At 45.9% G+C, this 16934-nt stretch overlaps 1 protein-coding gene across 1 annotated transcript in view; it reads right to left on the bottom strand.

Annotated features, from left to right (window-relative positions):
- Nucleotides 1–498: 498 nt before the first annotated feature.
- Nucleotides 499–16934, bottom strand: part of LOC310835803 (uncharacterized protein) — a 44994-nt gene continuing 28558 nt past the window's right edge. The window contains exons 15-21 of the mRNA XM_083720776.1: nt 9519–9980; nt 8419–8514; nt 7186–7416; nt 5274–5296; nt 3477–3595; nt 2243–2275; nt 499–1303 (exon numbers count right to left, since the gene is read on the bottom strand). Of these exons, the coding sequence (XP_083576902.1) occupies nt 732–1303; nt 2243–2275; nt 3477–3595; nt 5274–5296; nt 7186–7416; nt 8419–8514; nt 9519–9980 (1536 nt within the window). The 3' untranslated portion in view covers nt 499–731. The remainder of the gene's footprint in view (nt 1304–2242; nt 2276–3476; nt 3596–5273; nt 5297–7185; nt 7417–8418; nt 8515–9518; nt 9981–16934) is intronic.

Genomic DNA, 16934 nt, shown 5'->3' with positions numbered 1-16934 from the left:
TCTCCCTTATAAGGGCAAGGAAGTGGGTGTATCTTTTGTGGGTGTATCTTTTGTGATTGGTTCTACCAAACAGCCAATAGGAATTTCAACCAGGCTGATTGGACAGAGGCAGCCACAGGAGGAGCAAAGGGGGCTGGATTAAGGGAATATAAGTGCTGGCCAGGATGGCAAGAGAGCAGGCCAGAGCTTGGTAACCATATACCACTGAGCCTCTCATTTATTTGTCTGACAAATAAATTATTATTTTAATTTCTCTATTGCTGCGTTGAATATTTCATTCCAGCTAAGCGTTAACCACAAGCAGGGTGCTACAGTATTAATAGTCACTCCTGGGAGAAAGCATCAATTAAGTCTTTACAAGCCTGGTTCCACCATGAAGTACACCAGGGAGCAAACTGATGGAGGCGGTGTTGCTGCGGCCTCTTCGCCCATAGTATGCCTGAACTAGAACTTTGAACATTGCAGTTTGGGTAAATAAAGATAGCAGCCATAACCACAGACACTTGAAGAGTTCCTCAAAACCCTGGAATGAGTCCTGGGTCTTAAATAGAATAGTTTATTATTATTATTACTATTAAGCACTAAGTAACAGCTGCTCTCGCTCTCTCTTCTCCTCCTACTACTACTTTGGCCCGCGAAGGGTATATGTACTTGAATCTGGGGCCTGGTTCTCTCAGACCTATAAATAAGGCGCCCTGAAGAGTACATTCTCACATTCAACCAAATAATTATCAGGATCCCAACAGAGCAAAATCATCATGGCCTGCGAGGGAGAGCTTGCCATCTCCAGGAGACAGAGTGAGGTGGGCTTTGTCCCTGAGAAAAGCCAAAGGCAGAAGAGTCTCTCCAGAAAATGAGGCCCCCGAGAAGGTGAAGAGGGGAACTCCACTGTCAGCGTCGAAAAAGGCCACCCGACCCCCTTCAACGTTCAGAAAAACTCGGATTCTCTTGAGCTCTCCGCTCAGGGTCAGAGGGGAATAGTGGGGGTTGTTGGTGGCAGAGTATCTACTGCCCAGCTTCCCCACAGCCCAGATCCCCTCCTTCGAATTCAAGGACAGCACACCCTTTCTGCTCAGAGATTTCCTGGTGACCCCCACGGCCCACCCTCCGTCGCTTCCCACAGCAAAGTCCCAGAAGTGTCTGCCCGATGTAAACCCCTCGCGCCCCAGCACAAAAGGCGTCTTGTCGAATCTCTCTGGGTTGTCCGGCCGTTCTTGACACTCATCTCCCCATCTCAAGCTTTTGTGATCTTCAGACAGGATGAGGTTGGGATGAGCTGTGTCCGGGTCCAGAGTTATATGTTCTGTTGGGGATTCGGCGGGGTTATGAGGGAAGGAAAGAGAAGTCACTTTAACCAGGAGACAGATTTAAGACCTGATACAATCTCAAGAATGATGCTCCCTCCGAAATCAATAGAATTCCCATACAATCAGGGCTGGATTTTAAGATCTTTAGAGGCATAGCTGTCAAGGTTTCCCCTTTTTTAAGGGAAATTCCCTTATTCCGAATAGGATTCCTCGCAAGAAAAGGGAAAAGTTGAGAGTTATGTTTAGAGGCCCTCAGATTTTGGTGGCCCAGGATACGGGTCATAATATTAATTATGAGCTATGGGAGAATTTATGGACAATAAATATGAATCTAACGGCGTGTTATGCACTAAAAATATATATGGTGAAAATGACCCGCAGATGGTACTTAACACCTGTCAAAACTAGTGAAAATATTTAAAGCAGTGAAAGCAGCAATCCCTCTTGCTGTTCTGGCTTCTGGGATAGCTGCGCAGCCTGCATTCACTCCATAAGACGCATACACATTTCTCCTTACTTTTTAAGAGGGAAAAAGTGAGTCTTATAGAGCAAAAAATACGGTACCTTCCCATAGCTGCCTCACCACCATGGCTGAATCCTAAATCGGATTGGGGGACTGAGCTTACTTCTGGAGCCAGAAGAAAAGCTCTGGCGCACCTGCATTATGCATATTAAAGGAAAATGTAGCTTGATCCTTAGTCTGATCCAGTAGAATAAGTTCTTTTATCTTCCTGACAAAGGGCTTCTTTTGGAAGGAAGGGCGGGATAAAAATATAATTTCAATAATATTAATAAAGATATTTATATATCAATAGCCATGGAGCTTTCCCTTAACTTTCCACAGATGGAGACAGAATTATGAGATGATAATGAAATGTTTTCTCACAAGATTCACCTCCTGTGAATGTTTTCCCTCAAAAGCCCCCAGAATTTACCTTCTTGCACCTTGACTCCAAATACCAGAGTGTCTGTGAAAGAAAGAGTGAAAGATTTAGATCACACTGCCATGCGTAAAGCAAATCTTGTAACGGCAATGTCATTTCACACATCACCCCCCCCCTTATTTTAGTGGGAGGGTTAAGTAAAAACATGTTTTTGATGGCAGAGAAGTATTCCCCTCAACTCTGTTACTCCTCCATCACCTTAAATTCAGCTCGGCCTCCTGAATTCCCGTTTCCTCTCATTCCTCTCATCAGACTAAGAAAAGTCTGCAGCAGGCCTGGGTTGTTGTTATTTATTCATTTATATACCGCTTGCTTGCCCAAATGGTTTCTCAGTGGTTTACATGTATGAAATCAATGATAAAAAATATAAGCAAAAAACAAGGTCATTGAAACACTGAACCATTTATCCTTAACTAAAATATAATAACAAACGGGGCTGGGAGTAAGGACCCTTGATAGAGATTGTAGTTAATAAGGTAAAGTCCAGTCAAAGGCGACTATGGGGTTGTGGCGCTCATCTCGCTTTCAGGCTGAAGGAGCTGGCGTTTGTCCACAGACAGCTTTCCAGGTCATGTGGCCAGCATGACTAAACCGCTTCTGGCACAACGGGACACCATGATGGAAACTGGAGAGCACAGAAACACTGTTTACCTTCCTACCACAGTGGTACCTATTTATCTACTGGCACTGGTTTGCTTTCAAACTGCTAGGTTGGCAGGTGCTGGGACAGAGCAGAACTTGAACTGATGACCTTCTGATTGGCAAGCCCAAGAGGCTCAGTAGTTTAGACCACAGGGCCCTTGTAGTTAATAACATCTGGCTGGAGCCTGTATTCACTAGTCAAGGTTGAACAGCCAACACAAGTTCTTTAAACATATTATAAATTAAAGAAACTAATTATTAATTAGCAAGTACCAATTCTATGCTATTTTGAAATAAATGCCTAATGTCCCTCAGTTACCTCAAGAGCTTTTCACCTCTAAGTGAAGGAAGCAGGAGGCAGTTTTAATCTTATTGGGTAGAAAAATCCCTACAGGTTTTTCCTTTTATCTCCACAAGGAAAAGGAACAGAAACTTTCTCTTAATTTTTTAATTTTTTTTTAAAGGGAAGCTGAAAAGAACTTTCCTTGCCACCCTTATAACCTGCGGCTATGGCCCACCTCAAGCTCACTTTTGGACACGTAAGATGTTCTGTATCAAATCTTTGCGTCCATTTCCCCCTTACCTTTGAACTGCTTCATGGCACCCTCGAGAAAAGAGGTTTTATCACAGAAGTCCCAGATCCTCCACTTCAGCTCAGGAGAAAAAGCCTCGGGATTCTCAAATGCCTCCTTTTCCTCACACCTGGAAGAACAACAATGTTAACCCATTGTCCATTCAACTCCGTATTCCCAAATAAGCCAAAAAAGAAAAGAAAAGGATGTGTTGGAAAAATACCTCAGAGAGCCTGGAGACGGGGCAGGGGGTGTGTATTGGCAAGGAGGTAATTGCCCCTCAATAATTTTTTTTTTAACGTAATGAAATTTATATACAACTTAGTTTTTTTAAAAAAGCCTCTAAACCAGCGGTTCTCAACCTGTGGGTCCCCAGATGTTGTTGGACTACAACTCCCATCATCCCTGAGCTCTGGCCTTGCTAGCTAGGGGTGATGGGATTTGTAGTTCAACAACATCTGGGGAGCCACAAGTTGAGAAAGGCTGCTCTAAACCATGGGTAGGCAAACTAAGGTCCGAGGGCCGGATCCGGCCCAATCGCCTTATAAATCCGGCCTGCAGACAGTCAGCATGTTTTTACATGACTAGAATTTGTCCTTTTATTTAAAATGCATCTCTGGGTTATTTATGGGGCATAGGAATTCGTTCATCCCCCCCTCCCTCAAATATAGTCCGGCCCCCAACAAGGTCTGAGGGACCATGGACTGGCCCACGGCTGAAAAAGTTTGCTGACCCCTGCTCTAAACAGTTTACATAACATAAAACATTCACAGGAAAATAACAAAATTCACAGGAAAACATTCACAGGAAAATAACAAAACGGTCAAAACACAGATGAAATCAACAGTTTTAAAAACAAATACACAAAATAAAATAGTGCAGTCGGACCCCCTAAATAAGACATGTGAGGGCAAAATAGCAGCTCCATGTTGAAGGAGTGAGGACCAAGGGTCCACCTGGGTCCACTTTGGAGAGCCAGACTGAAGCCATTTTTATAAGGAGCAAGCTAAAAGCTTAAAAAAAAAACTATTTCTCTCCTCTGCTTGCACAAAGCATTTTTGTAAACGCAGCAAGTGTGGTCAGAGCACTTCACTCCTGCAAAGCTAGCTGTTGACCCAATTCCAGTAAAACACCGAGAAGAGGAAGCTCTAGCTCACCACAAGACTAACTGGAAAACCACAAACTGCATTGCTATCTTTACCAGCATGCAGGTGTTCAGAGGAATTGTGAGTAGCTATCTTTACATGCATGCGGTCAGAAGTGGTTTTCCTAGGAATTGTAAGAAGGTCAGATATTTTATAAGCTCGCAGCACCACCTAGTGGATAACGCAGTTTGGAACCAAAGGCCACCATCAATTTTCCTATTGGTAGAGCTTTTAATGAATATGTATAAAGGGGAATGTGTAAGGGGTGGGTCAAGGGCTGAACTGTTCCTTTGCCTTAGAGCATAAAAGTTGTCTGCATCCGACTGACGGTAGGCATTCTCTCATTTTGGCTGAATGCACCCCTTTGCTTTGCTTGTCTGACAAATAAACCAAAGACAATAAAACTTCTTTTAAAGATATTGCTGCCTGGATTTTTCCATTCTGGTCTGGATTCTGAAGTCTCCAACAATGTGACACCGGCATGCTCAAAACTATTCAGCTGCTACCTACAGCCCAGGAGAAAGAGAGTATCTCCCTTGCTCCTTCAGTAAGAGTCTCTCTCTCTCTCTCTCTCTCTCTCTCTCTCTCTCTCTCTCTCTCTCTCTCACACACACACACACACACAGGAATGTGATGGTTGGTGGTGCCAGTTAAGCCACTTACCGCTGCAAGAAGCTTTTAATATCCTGCAGGGGAAAAGAGAGAGGGAAGGCAGAATTCAGTGTTTGCAGCAACCCACATTACAATGACCCTTTCAGCATTGAGACTGGTGCCCTCTGGGAACAAGCTGGCAGGACTTGCCAAGCGCAGCCCACTCAAAAGCTGTGAGCCCACCTTGAGTCCCATCAGGGGAAATGGCGAGGTATAAATAAATATATAAAAGTAAAAATAAAAGCGGTACATACATAGCTTTGGCCCCGTATACCTGAAGGAGCGTCTCCACCTCCATCGTTCTGTCTGGACACTGAGGTCCAGCGCTGAGGGCCTTCTAGAGGTTCCCTCGCTGTGAGAAGGGAAGGTACAGGGAGCCAGGCAGAGGGCCTTCTTGGTGGTGGCGCCCACCCTGTGGAACACCCTCCCATCAGATGTCAGGAGATAAAGAAATACAGAACTTTTAGAAGATGCCTGAAGGCAGCTCTGTACAGTGGAACCTCATGTTACGGATGGGATCCATTCCAGAGGTCTGTCCGTAACACAGAACTGATGCAAGCCGAAGTGCCGCATCTGCGCACGCATGGGGTGTGAGTTAGTGCTTCTGCGCATGCACGAGTGGCGAAACCCGGAAGTAACCCATTCCAGTACTTCCAGGTTGCCGCAGGACACGGTGCATGCTCTAGTTATCTCCCGCTTGGACTACTGCAATGCGCTCTACATGGGGCTACCTTTGAAGGTGACCCGGAAACTACAATTAATCCAGGATGCGGCAGCTAGACTGGTGACTGGGAGTGGCCGCTGAGACCATATAACACCGGTCCTGAGAGATCTGCATTGGCTCCAAGTACGTTTCCGAGCACAATTCAAAGTGTTGGTGCTGACCTTTAAAGCCCTAAAAGGCCTCAGTCCTGTATACCTGAAGGAGTGTCTCCACCCCCAGCGTTCAGCCCGGACACTGAGGTCCAGCTCTGAGGGCCTTCTGGCGGTTCTCTCACTGCCAGAAGTGAAGGTACAGGGAACCAGGCAGAGGGCCTTCTCGGTAGTGGCGCCCGCCTTGTGGAACGCCCTCCCTTCAGATGTCAAGGAAATAAGCAGCTATCCTATCTTTAAAAGACATCTGAAGGCACCCCAGATGGGCGGGGTATAAATAATAAATTAATAATCATAATCATAAGAACAAGAAAACATGTAACCTGAAGCAGACGCAACATGAGGCATGACTGTCTAGGGAAGTTTTTAATGGCTGGTGTTTTACTGTGCTTTTATAATTTGTTTGAAGCCACCCAGAGCAGCTGGAGCAATCCAGATAGGCGGAAAATAAAGAATAAATTATTACAAATTATGTCTGCACTGTGTCCTTGAAATTTGGTGGTGTTATGTACTGAGGTTCTCACCCTGGGCCAGCAGGGGAATACTGTATATAGTTATGCAAATAGGGTATTGAAAGTGACGTTCAGTGATTTCGCTCGGTGATTCAGCTCCGCTCAGAGGGTGGCTGCATCTGGCTGTGCTCTAATGTCCATCGATCCCACCTTCGTCGCCAGTGTTAAGTTGTGGGTGAACTTATCAGACAACACAGCGATTCTTCAAACAGCTCTAGTTTATTCACAGGCCAGAACAGAACTGAACTGAAGGGTTCAGTCAGCCTGCTTATATAAAGCTCCAGTACAATGTAACTGTAACAACTTTCTAAAACCATCCAATCACTGAACATCACTTTCGATTCCCTATTTGCATAACTATCTACAGTATCCCTCTGCTGGCCCAGGGTGAGAACTTCAGTACATAACAGGTAGTGACTCTGACTTTCCTAAACCGGGCCCCTTCGTTACTTGTGTGGGTGAAGGAGCCGCACAATTGCTTTGGGGCCAACCTTGCGCTGTCTGGAGAACATCCCAGGCTGCTCCTTCCTCCATTTTACCTGCAGGAGTTCGCCAGCTGTCTGCTGGCGCTTCTTCTCCACCTCCCGGAGGACGCACTCGAGGGCAAAGAGTTCACCGGACAGCTGGGCCATGCGCTCGTCTCTTTTCCACCTGATCTCCATCTCTGCTTGTTTCAGCTGGGCCAGCATGAGCTTCTCTTGTTCCTCCAGGAACTGGCGCAGCTGCCTGAACTCAAGCAACGTCTTTTTCCTCTTCGCTTTCGTTTGCTTCTGAAATAAGCAGGCAGGAGGAGAAAAGGAAGCACCCCTGTGACAAATGCGCCCAGGGAGATCGCCCCAGCCGCCCCACCTCAGGCCTACGCCAGCTCCTCACCCCCAATAATAATAATAATATAATAATAATAATTTATTATTTATACCCCACTCATCTGGCTGAGATTCCCCAGCCACTCTGGGCGGCTCCAAATCAAGTGTTAAAAACAGTACAGCGTTAAATATTAAAAACTGAACAGGGCTGCCTTCAGATGTCTTTTAAAGATAGGATAGCTGCTTATTTCCTTCACATCTGAAGGGAGGGCGTTCCGCAGGGCGGGCGCCACTACCGAGAAGGCCCTCTGCCTGGTTCCCTGTAACCTCACTTCTCGCAGTGAGGGAACCGCCAGAAGGCCCTCGGCGCTGGACCTCAGTGTCCAGGCTGGATGATGGGGGTGCAGATACTCCTTCAGGTATACTGGACCAAGGCCATTTAGGGCTTTAAAGATCAGCACCAACACTTTGAATTGTGCTTGGAAACGTACTGGGAGCCAATGTAGGTCTTTCAAGACCGGTGTTATATGGTCTCGGCGGCCGCTCCCAGTAACCAGTCTAGCTGCCGCATTCTGGATTAGTTGTAGTTTCTGGGTCACCTTCAAAGGTAGCCCCACATAGAGCGTGTTGCAGTAGTCCAAGCGGGAGATAACTATAACTATACAATACAGTTGTACCTTGGATCTCAAACGGCTATTTGCTGAACCTATTCGGCTCCCGAACGATCGAAAACTGGAAGTGAGTGTTCCGGTTTTTGAACTTTTTTTGGGAAGCCAAAGATCCAATGCGGCTTCCGATTGGCTGCAGGAGCTTCTTGAAGCCAATCAGAAGCCGTGCTTTGGTTTCTGAATGTTTTGGAAGTGGAACGGACTTCCGGAACGGATTCCGTTCGACTTCCAAGGTACGACTGTACAGATGTTAGCTAGTCCTAGCAGTTCTTCACTTCTCAATAAGAGCAACACTTACGAGCAAGACTTTGCTTTCTCTTTTTGTGTCTGCTTTGTATGACAGAACTTTCTCCCTCTCTGTCTTCAGAGTCTCCAGGCAGCTGTAGAGACGATCCTGAAAAGAAACGAGGAAATGTTAATTTAATATACGTGCAGGAATTGATTGGTGGATTGTTGTCTGAAAATAAATTAAGGTGTTTTGTTTTTTTTAAAGCAAGTGTATTATAATGTAAGGTTATTTGTAATGTTTGACATTAAACTAGGATTGACTGGAGCACCAAGGAAAACCACTGTCACATCTGGTGGGCACGTGGGAAGTGAGATTCGGGGGGAAGTGTTTAATTTGTTTAGATTAAATATTAAATTTGTTTTAATTTAATTTAGTTTGCTTCAATTAGTGATCAATTTGAACAAAAATGAAAATCAATGAAAAAGATGTGTCCAAAGGAATGCGGAATTCCTTTTTGGTCAACTCTTCACTATATATTGTCAAATTGAAGATATCACTTAAAAAGACTAAAAGCATAGGCCAATTTAGGGCACTTTGAATTTTTCAACTTTCAAATTCCAAGAATGGGGGGTGTTAAAAAGTTTTAACATAACTAGGGGGTTCAAAAGTTATTTTTGTTAAATTAATATAATTTGGTTTCGCTTGGTAAGTAATATGTGCGTGGCATGGCATAGAAATCATTAAAAATGATTGCCAAGTAGTTGCAGTTATATTATATATTGTTATTAATTATTTTTATTATTTAGCATTACCTGACATTTTCAGAAGGCAAAATTAGAAATCTGTGGTTTTCTGAAGCAGTTTATGTGCTGCTTCAACAAACATAGACTTAACAAGCTAAATGTCGTCCAATCACAAAAATAATAGCACACACCCAAAAACATAATATTAAGACCACTCACTGAAAGTTTTTGCAAAAATTAAGTTTCACCCCCCTAAAATGACACTTCCTACCGGACCATGCCTGTAATCAGACTATCTGATCACAGCAAAACCTGCAAGAATAGCTTGGGATTTTTCCCCAGCAAAAGTTAACAAGAATCAACACAAGCTATATCTGGCATTCCCAAGAAAATCAAAAAGGAGGCCATTATCAAGTTATTTCCCACCTTGTACCCTTGGACAGACTCCTCCGGCGGAAGCAGAGTGTGTGTCCAATGTTCTTCAGATTCTCGACAAAGCGCACACACCAATTTCTCGTCCTCTTTGCAGAACAGGCTGAGCTTTTCACCGTGGCTCTCGCACAGCTCCCTCTTCCCCAGATTCAGTGGCAGCAGCTTAATCCTTTCCACGATATTTGCCAGCTGCCAGTTTGCCCGGAACTTCCCTTTCTGGAGGACGGCGCTACAGACGGGGCACCTCAAGGTCCACAGGACGTTCCAGTTCACCGCGTGCTCCTTGATGCAACCCCAACAGAAGCTGTGGCCGCAGTCGACGCTCACGGGGTCTGTGAAATACTCTTTGCAGAGGGGACACCTGGCTTCCTCAACTATGTAAGCGGACGGCTGAACTGAGGCCATGGTGGGCAGAGACCCTTGAAACCCAGTTGCTAAAGGATGTAGCTTTGGGACCTGTTATGACAACAGCAGGATAGCAATGGACTAGAGAAGAAAGGAATAACTCTTGTGAGATGACATTGTCTCCCATCCAGCAACTACAAAGGCTCTAATTGCGCATGTTATTTCTTTGTCAATTTTATTTGTAACTGTTCCTCACTGTTCACACAATCCCAGAACAAGAGACAATATTAAAATGCAATGAAATAATATTTAGTTTAAATGCAACTACTGCATGCAACAGGGATGCGGGTGGCGCTGTGGGTTAAACCACAGAGCCTAGGACTTGCCAATCAGAAGGTCGGCGGTTCAAATCCCCACGACGGGGTGAGCTCCCGTTGCTTGGTCCCTGCTCCTGCCAACCTAGCAGTTCGAAAGCACGTCAAAGTGCAAGTAGATCAATAGGTACCGCTCTGGCGGGAAGGTAAACGGCGTTTCCATGCTCTGCTCTGGTTCGCCAGAAGCGGCTTAGTCATGCTGGCCACATGACCTGGAAGCTGTACGCCGGCTCCCTCGGCCAGTAAAGTGAGATGAGCGCCGCAACCCCATAGTCGGCCACGACTGGACCTAATGGTCAGAGGACCCTTTACCTTTACTGCATGCAACATGGATCCTGAATGCCTTGCGAGTCAAACGTTTTGTCTCCTGAATGCCACAAACCCAGAAGTGAACGTTCTGGTTTGCAAACGTTCTTTGGAACCCAAACGTCCGACGCGGCTTCTCATTGGCTGCAGGAGCTTCCTGCAGCCAATTGGAAACTGCGCCTTGGTTCCCTAACATTTTGGAAGTCGAATGGATGTATGGAACGGATTCCATTCGATTTCTGCGGTACCAGATTGGAGAACGATGCCTCTCTACATCTCTAGCACATCCCTCAAGATATACCTCTCAGGTCTCCCTCTCTTTTCTTTCTCGCGGGTTTGATGCACGTTTCCTGCTGTTGTTCCATAGATAAAGGTAAAGGTAAAGGGACCCCTGACCATTAGTTCCAGTCGTGACCGACTTTGGGGTTGTGGCACCCATGTCGCTTTATTGGCCGAGGGAGCTGGCATACAGCTTCCGGGTCATGTGGCCAGCATGACTAAGCCACTTCTGGCGAACCAGAGCAGCGCACGGAAATGCCATTTACCTTCCTGCCAGAGTGGTACCTATTTATCTACTTGCACTTCGTGCTTTCGAACTGCTAGGTTGGCAGGAGCAGGGACCGAGCAATGGGAGCTCACCCTGTCGTGGGGATTCAAACCACCGACCTTCTGATCGGCAAGCTATTAAACAGGTGAAGAGTTCCAAGCACAGAAAATGGGGCCTGTGAATGACCATCAGCTTTGCTATCTGGGGCTGATAAGAGCCGATGGTCAACAATGTCTGGAGGGTGCCAGGAAGGCTGAAACTAAACACGAGGATGAAGTTTCTGATGGGAATAGTAGTTCCAACAGCAAAATGATCTCCATCGGAAGGTGGTGGATTCTCCTCCCCTGTATGTTCTTAAGCAGCGGTTGGAGAGCTGTCTGTCATGGATGCTTTGGTTGAGATTCTTGTACTGCAAGGGGTTGGACTAGATGACCCTCGGGGTTCCTTCCCACGCTATGATTCCATGAAAATCGTGTACCCACAAATTCAGGGTTAGGATTTGAGTACCATCTGACTACAGTGGTGCCCCGCAAGACGAACGCCTCGCAAGACGAAAAACCCGCTAGACGAAAGGGTTTTTCTGTTTTGGAGGCACTTCGCAAAACGAATTTCCCTATGGGGTTGCTTCACAAGACGAAAAAATCTTGCCCCCCGGTGGGTTTTTTTTTTGCTTTTTTTGCCCTTTTCCTAAGCCGCTAAGCCGCTTATCAGCTGTTCTGCTGATAAGCCGCTTAACAGCTGATCGCTGGAAGCCGCTTGACAGCTCTAGCACTAATCCGCTAAGTTGTCAATGGGCTTGCTTCGCAAGACGAAAAAACCGCTAGACGAAGAGAATCGCGGAACGGATTAATTTCGTCTAGCGAGGCACCACTGTATAGTGAAAACATCTAAGTGGTTTCCAAGAAATATTAAACCAAATATTTAATTAAATAAGAAATGACAGTTGAAAACATTTATCAATAATAAGTCAAGATAGCATAATAATAATAATAATAATAATAATAATAATAATAATAATAATAATAATAATAATTTATACCCCGCCCTTCCCGGTTCAGAAAACCGGGCTCAGGGTGGCTAACAACAAATTTAAAACACTTAATTGTTGCAACAAAAAACAGCATAAAATACAGTATAAAACGTGAATAACAATAAATTCAGAAATCAAAAATCATTTTTTGGGGGGTGGGGAATCCATCCAATAAACATTAGATGATCACTAGGGCTAGCTGGCTAACTTTGTCCTATTTGCATAGCTGTCAACGTTTCCCTTTTTTAAAGGGAAATTCCCTTATTCCGAATAGGATTCCTCGCAAGAAAAGAGAAAAGTTGACAGCTATGCCTGTTTTGACAGCGAGGAGACCAGGGGAGAATTAGCTGTGGGATCCCAGAGCGGGTAATCTTCATGAAAAGGGGAGGGGGAAGGAAGGAAGGGGAACAAAAGATCAGGCTGAGTTCAAATGGAAAGCCAGGCTCTGTAGGAATGGCTAAACAAATATATTTTAAGCGTATTCAGTGAAGGCACCTGCCTGGTGTCAATAGGTTTCACAATGAAAGCTGATTTGGAGATCTCCTGGAACAAATCCACCAGAACTGATTTCCTGCGATTAACGAAGGCAAAGGGGAAAACAGCCCTTGCTTCAGGCAACTGTCATCTGACCTCCCCGCAAACAAACCAAGACAAACACTCTGCAGGTAGCTGACAAAGCTTACCCCACCCAGGAAACAAAACAGAATGAATGCTCAGCAGCAGGTGACTGGAAGTAACCTATGGCCAGAGCCCTTGGCTTCTTTGCAGAGAATGAGCACACAAAGACCTCTTGTGATCAGCGCTGCTGGCCCACCAATCAGTGCATGGGTAGGCAAACTAAGGCCCGGGGGCCAGATCCGGCCCAATTGCCTTCTAAATCCGGCCCGTGGACGGTCCAGGAATCAGTGTGTTTTTACATGAGTAGAATGTGTGGTTTTATTTTAAGTGCTTCTCTGGGTTATTTGTGGGGCATTGGAATTTGTTCATATATTTTTTTTCAAAATATAGTCCGGCCCCCCACAAGGTCTGAAGGACAGTCGACCGGCCCCCTGCTGAAAAAGTTTGCTGACTCTTGAATCAGTGTGCAAACTGGGCACTGTTGTTTAGTTGTGTCCGACTCTTTGTGACCCCCTGGACAAGAGCACGCCAGGCACTCCTGTCTTCCACTGCCTCCCGCAGTTTGGTCAAACTCATGCTGGTAGCTTCGAGAACACTATCCAACCATCTCGTCCTCTGTCGTCCCCTTCTCCTTGCGCCCTCCATCTTTCCCAACATCAGGGTCTTTTCCAGGGAGTCTTCTCTTCTCATGAGGTGGCCAAAGTATTGGAGCCTCAGCTTCAGGATCTGTCCTTCCAGTGAGCACTCAGGGCTGATTTCCTTCAGAATGGAGAGGTTTGATCTTCTTGCAGTCCATGGGACTCTCAAGAGTCTCCTCCAGCACCATAATTCAAAAGCATCAATTCTTTGGCGATCGGCCTTCTTTATGGTCCAGCTCTCACTTCCATACATCATTACTGGGAAAACCATTGCTTTAACTATATGGACCTTTGTTGGCAAGGTGATGTCTATGCTTTTTAAGATGCTGCTGTCTAGGTTTGTTCTTGCTTTTCTCCCAAGAAGCAGGCGTCCTTTAATTTCCTGGCTCCTGTCCGGCAGCAACTCTCCAGCACGATCCTAACCCCGTTTATCTGGGTAGACACAGTTAGGATCCCACCGCTGAGCGCCCCTCTTCTCTCAAAGAAGGGCAGCGGTTCTGTCGTATCCCCACCCTGCCCTCGGGTACCAAGAGAGGCGCTTACCCATGTAAATAGATCTTGGCTGCACCCGACGTGGGATCTGAATTGCACTTTCAAGCATGAGGCGGGGAGACTCTCGCCGGATGTATCCTTGAATCAAAGCGTTGGAAGGGACCCGAGGGTCATCTAGTCCAACCCGCTGCAATGAAGGAATCTCCTCTGAAGCATCCATGGCAGAACCAGTACTGTCGAACCAGTAATGTGGTTTAATAAATAAGGCATCTTCGTGGGTCCCTGCTTACCTGCAACCTGTTCAATCTAAGGAGCCTTTTCTCCTTGCTTCTTCTGCCCTCTGCTCTTGGACGCGTTCTCCGACATGCAGATCCCCACCCCTGCCTGCTGCCCCTGTTCCCTCTCTCCAGATCTCTCGGACCTGCTTCCTCAGTTCTCTGGACCAAGCCCTCGCTTGCACTCCGCCCCTGGACCAATATCCTCCGGCTAACTACTTCCTAGCACTCCCTCCCGAAACAGGGGAAGGCGTGCGTGCCAAGGGCTCTTGTTTTGTTCACGGAATCGGAGAGTTGTAGAGCTGGGAGGGTCCCCAGGGTCATCTAGTCCAACCCCCTGCAACGCAGGAGTCTTTTGCCCGATGTGGGGCTCAAACCCACGACCCTTACTGCCTTTGCATCCCAAGGAGCTCAAGGTGGCATGCATGCTTCTCTCCCTCTGTCTTATTCCCTGCAACGGCCCCGCCAGGTCAGTTCAGCTTGGCTGAAAGACTGTGGCTGGCCTCAAAGTCACGATATAATCTTTATCCGTAGCGTGGGGGGTGCAGGGGGGGCCGGCCGCACTGGGCGCAACATCTGGGGGTTAGGGGGCGCAAATTACTTGCCTTGCCCCGGGTGCTGACAACCCACGCTACGCCACTGATCTTTGTCATTGTCCCATACAGAACAACGAAATTGAAAATCTACATCAGAATACTTTCAGAATACTTAGAACTAACCAAACTGACAGACATAGTAAGACAAAAACCAAAAAAGTGAAGTAAAAAAAGAAGGGGAGTGCCTAAATGAATGCCTTAAAAGTCAAGGTTCGAGGACAGAAATCTGGCTCTGGAATAACCTTGTGAAGTGAAAGGATAAGAAAAAGGGATTTATATCTACATGTTAGGATAGAGATGATAAGGAAAACAGGAAGACGGGAAGACACAATGAGAGATAAAGGAGGTGCTGTGGGATTGGTGGAAGTCAATGTCTTCTTCTTCTTTTAGTGTTTATAGTATTAACTTGTAAGATATGGATTTGTGGGGGGGGGGGTTAATTGTTGTTTTCGAATGTTGGTTTTTGTATGATGTATATTGCTATTTTTCGATATTTTTCGTGTTGTTGTGTGGAAAATACTAATAAAATTTATTTAAAAAATTAAAAAAAGAAAAAGAAAATCTACATAAGACATTCAGAAACCAACCAGCCTGCTATCCCAGCCTGGTTAGCCCCCTAAAAACTCTGATACCCCATAATTAAACACAATATACTCCCATAGGGACTACCTTACATTGCGCTTAAAACTAAAATCGCATTTGGATAGAAACTGTTTCTCAGGCTGCTAGTCCTAGTCTTTATAAACCTGTACCTTCTTCCAGAAGGCAGAAGCTGAAAGAGATCATTTTCGGGGTGCGTACTATCCTGCGCTATCTCTGCAGCTTTCTTATGGCACCTGGAAGCATAGATTTGATCCAAGGTGGGAAGAGTGCACCCAGTTATTCTCTCTGCAGTCTTTACAGCATTGTTTTTTCCCTGACTGTGCAGCTCCCAAACCACACACAGAGACCATAAGTTAATACACTCTCAGCAGTACAATGGTAAAATGCCATCAGCAGGTCCTTTGCGAGATTGTTTTTCCAGAGGATTCTCAGAAAATATAACCTCTGCTGTGCTCTCTTCATCAGGTCTTTGCTGTTTTCTCCCCAGGTTAGATCATCTCTCAACTCCATTCCCAGAAACCGAGACTTGGTTTGAGTGGGGTTTTGAACCCTGGTATGCCGGGTCCATCAACTCTTAAGTCACTGCACTAGGCTGGCTGGCTTAAGTGCTTGAAGCCCCCCACTCATTTGCAACCATAATTTACCTTGTTGTTCAGGTACTGGGCAGTTTTAGACAGGGAGAAATGCTTTAGACTTGCTGGGTCAGACCAAAATCCAGCAAATTGTCTCTGAAAACCTGAAGGTGAAGGTGATGGGACGCCCTGAAACGTTCCAAGCAACAAGAGAAAGGGGCTGGCCCTGCTTTTTGGTGAGTTTGTGGTAACTATGGCTCTCTTTAAAAAATAGAGAAAGGGAGGTAGGAATAGACGTTATTGAGGTTAGGGAAAAGTGAGGCCAGCCTGCCCATGAGGCAAGGTGAGGCGGTCACCTCAGGTGACAGATTGGGCCTCCTCCACACGCCCACCTGCCTCCACCATGCCTGGTAATATCCCAGAGATGGCTTTCTTTGCTGCAGCCCCTACATTGTGGAATCCCCTCCCCTGAGTGATGCATATTTATTTATTTCATTTATATCCCACTCCTCCGCCCAAGAAGCTCAAGGTAGCATGCATGGCTCTCCACACCCTCAACTGAATCTCCACAGCAGACTTGTGAGGTAGACCACCTGGGGGGTCGCCCTGTGAACTTTGTGGGGACTGCGGGTTTGAACCCTGGCCTCTCGGGTCACTGCACTTGGAAGCAGAAATGTGAATTCACCCTAAGAAATTGCTCAGCAGCTGACCCCACTGTTAACGATTTAATTTCCTGAGCCAGGAATGTTTACTTATGTTAAATCACCATGTACTTTTAACATGGGCTTTTTCTCCTCTGGCAGTAGCTCTCATGTGATTGGCTGACTGTGAGTCACATGAGAGAGGCATTCCATTCTGTTGTGACTGTTATTCCAGTAACTGTCGTTTTTTTTTAAAAAAAAACTGCTTTCTCTCTGTGTATGTGAGAGGGGCGGGATGCTGAGAGAGGTAATGTTGTGTCACTGATCTGTCTGATGTGAAACAGAGGAAGATCCCAAAACATTAATAGGGAGA

The sequence above is a fragment of the Podarcis gaigeae genome, assembly GCF_964106915.1.
Source record: "Podarcis gaigeae genome assembly, chromosome: 2".
Lineage (NCBI taxonomy): Eukaryota > Metazoa > Chordata > Lepidosauria > Squamata > Lacertidae > Podarcis > Podarcis gaigeae.
Note: the sequence above shows the minus strand (reverse complement) of the source record. Positions and strands in the feature narration are given on the sequence as shown.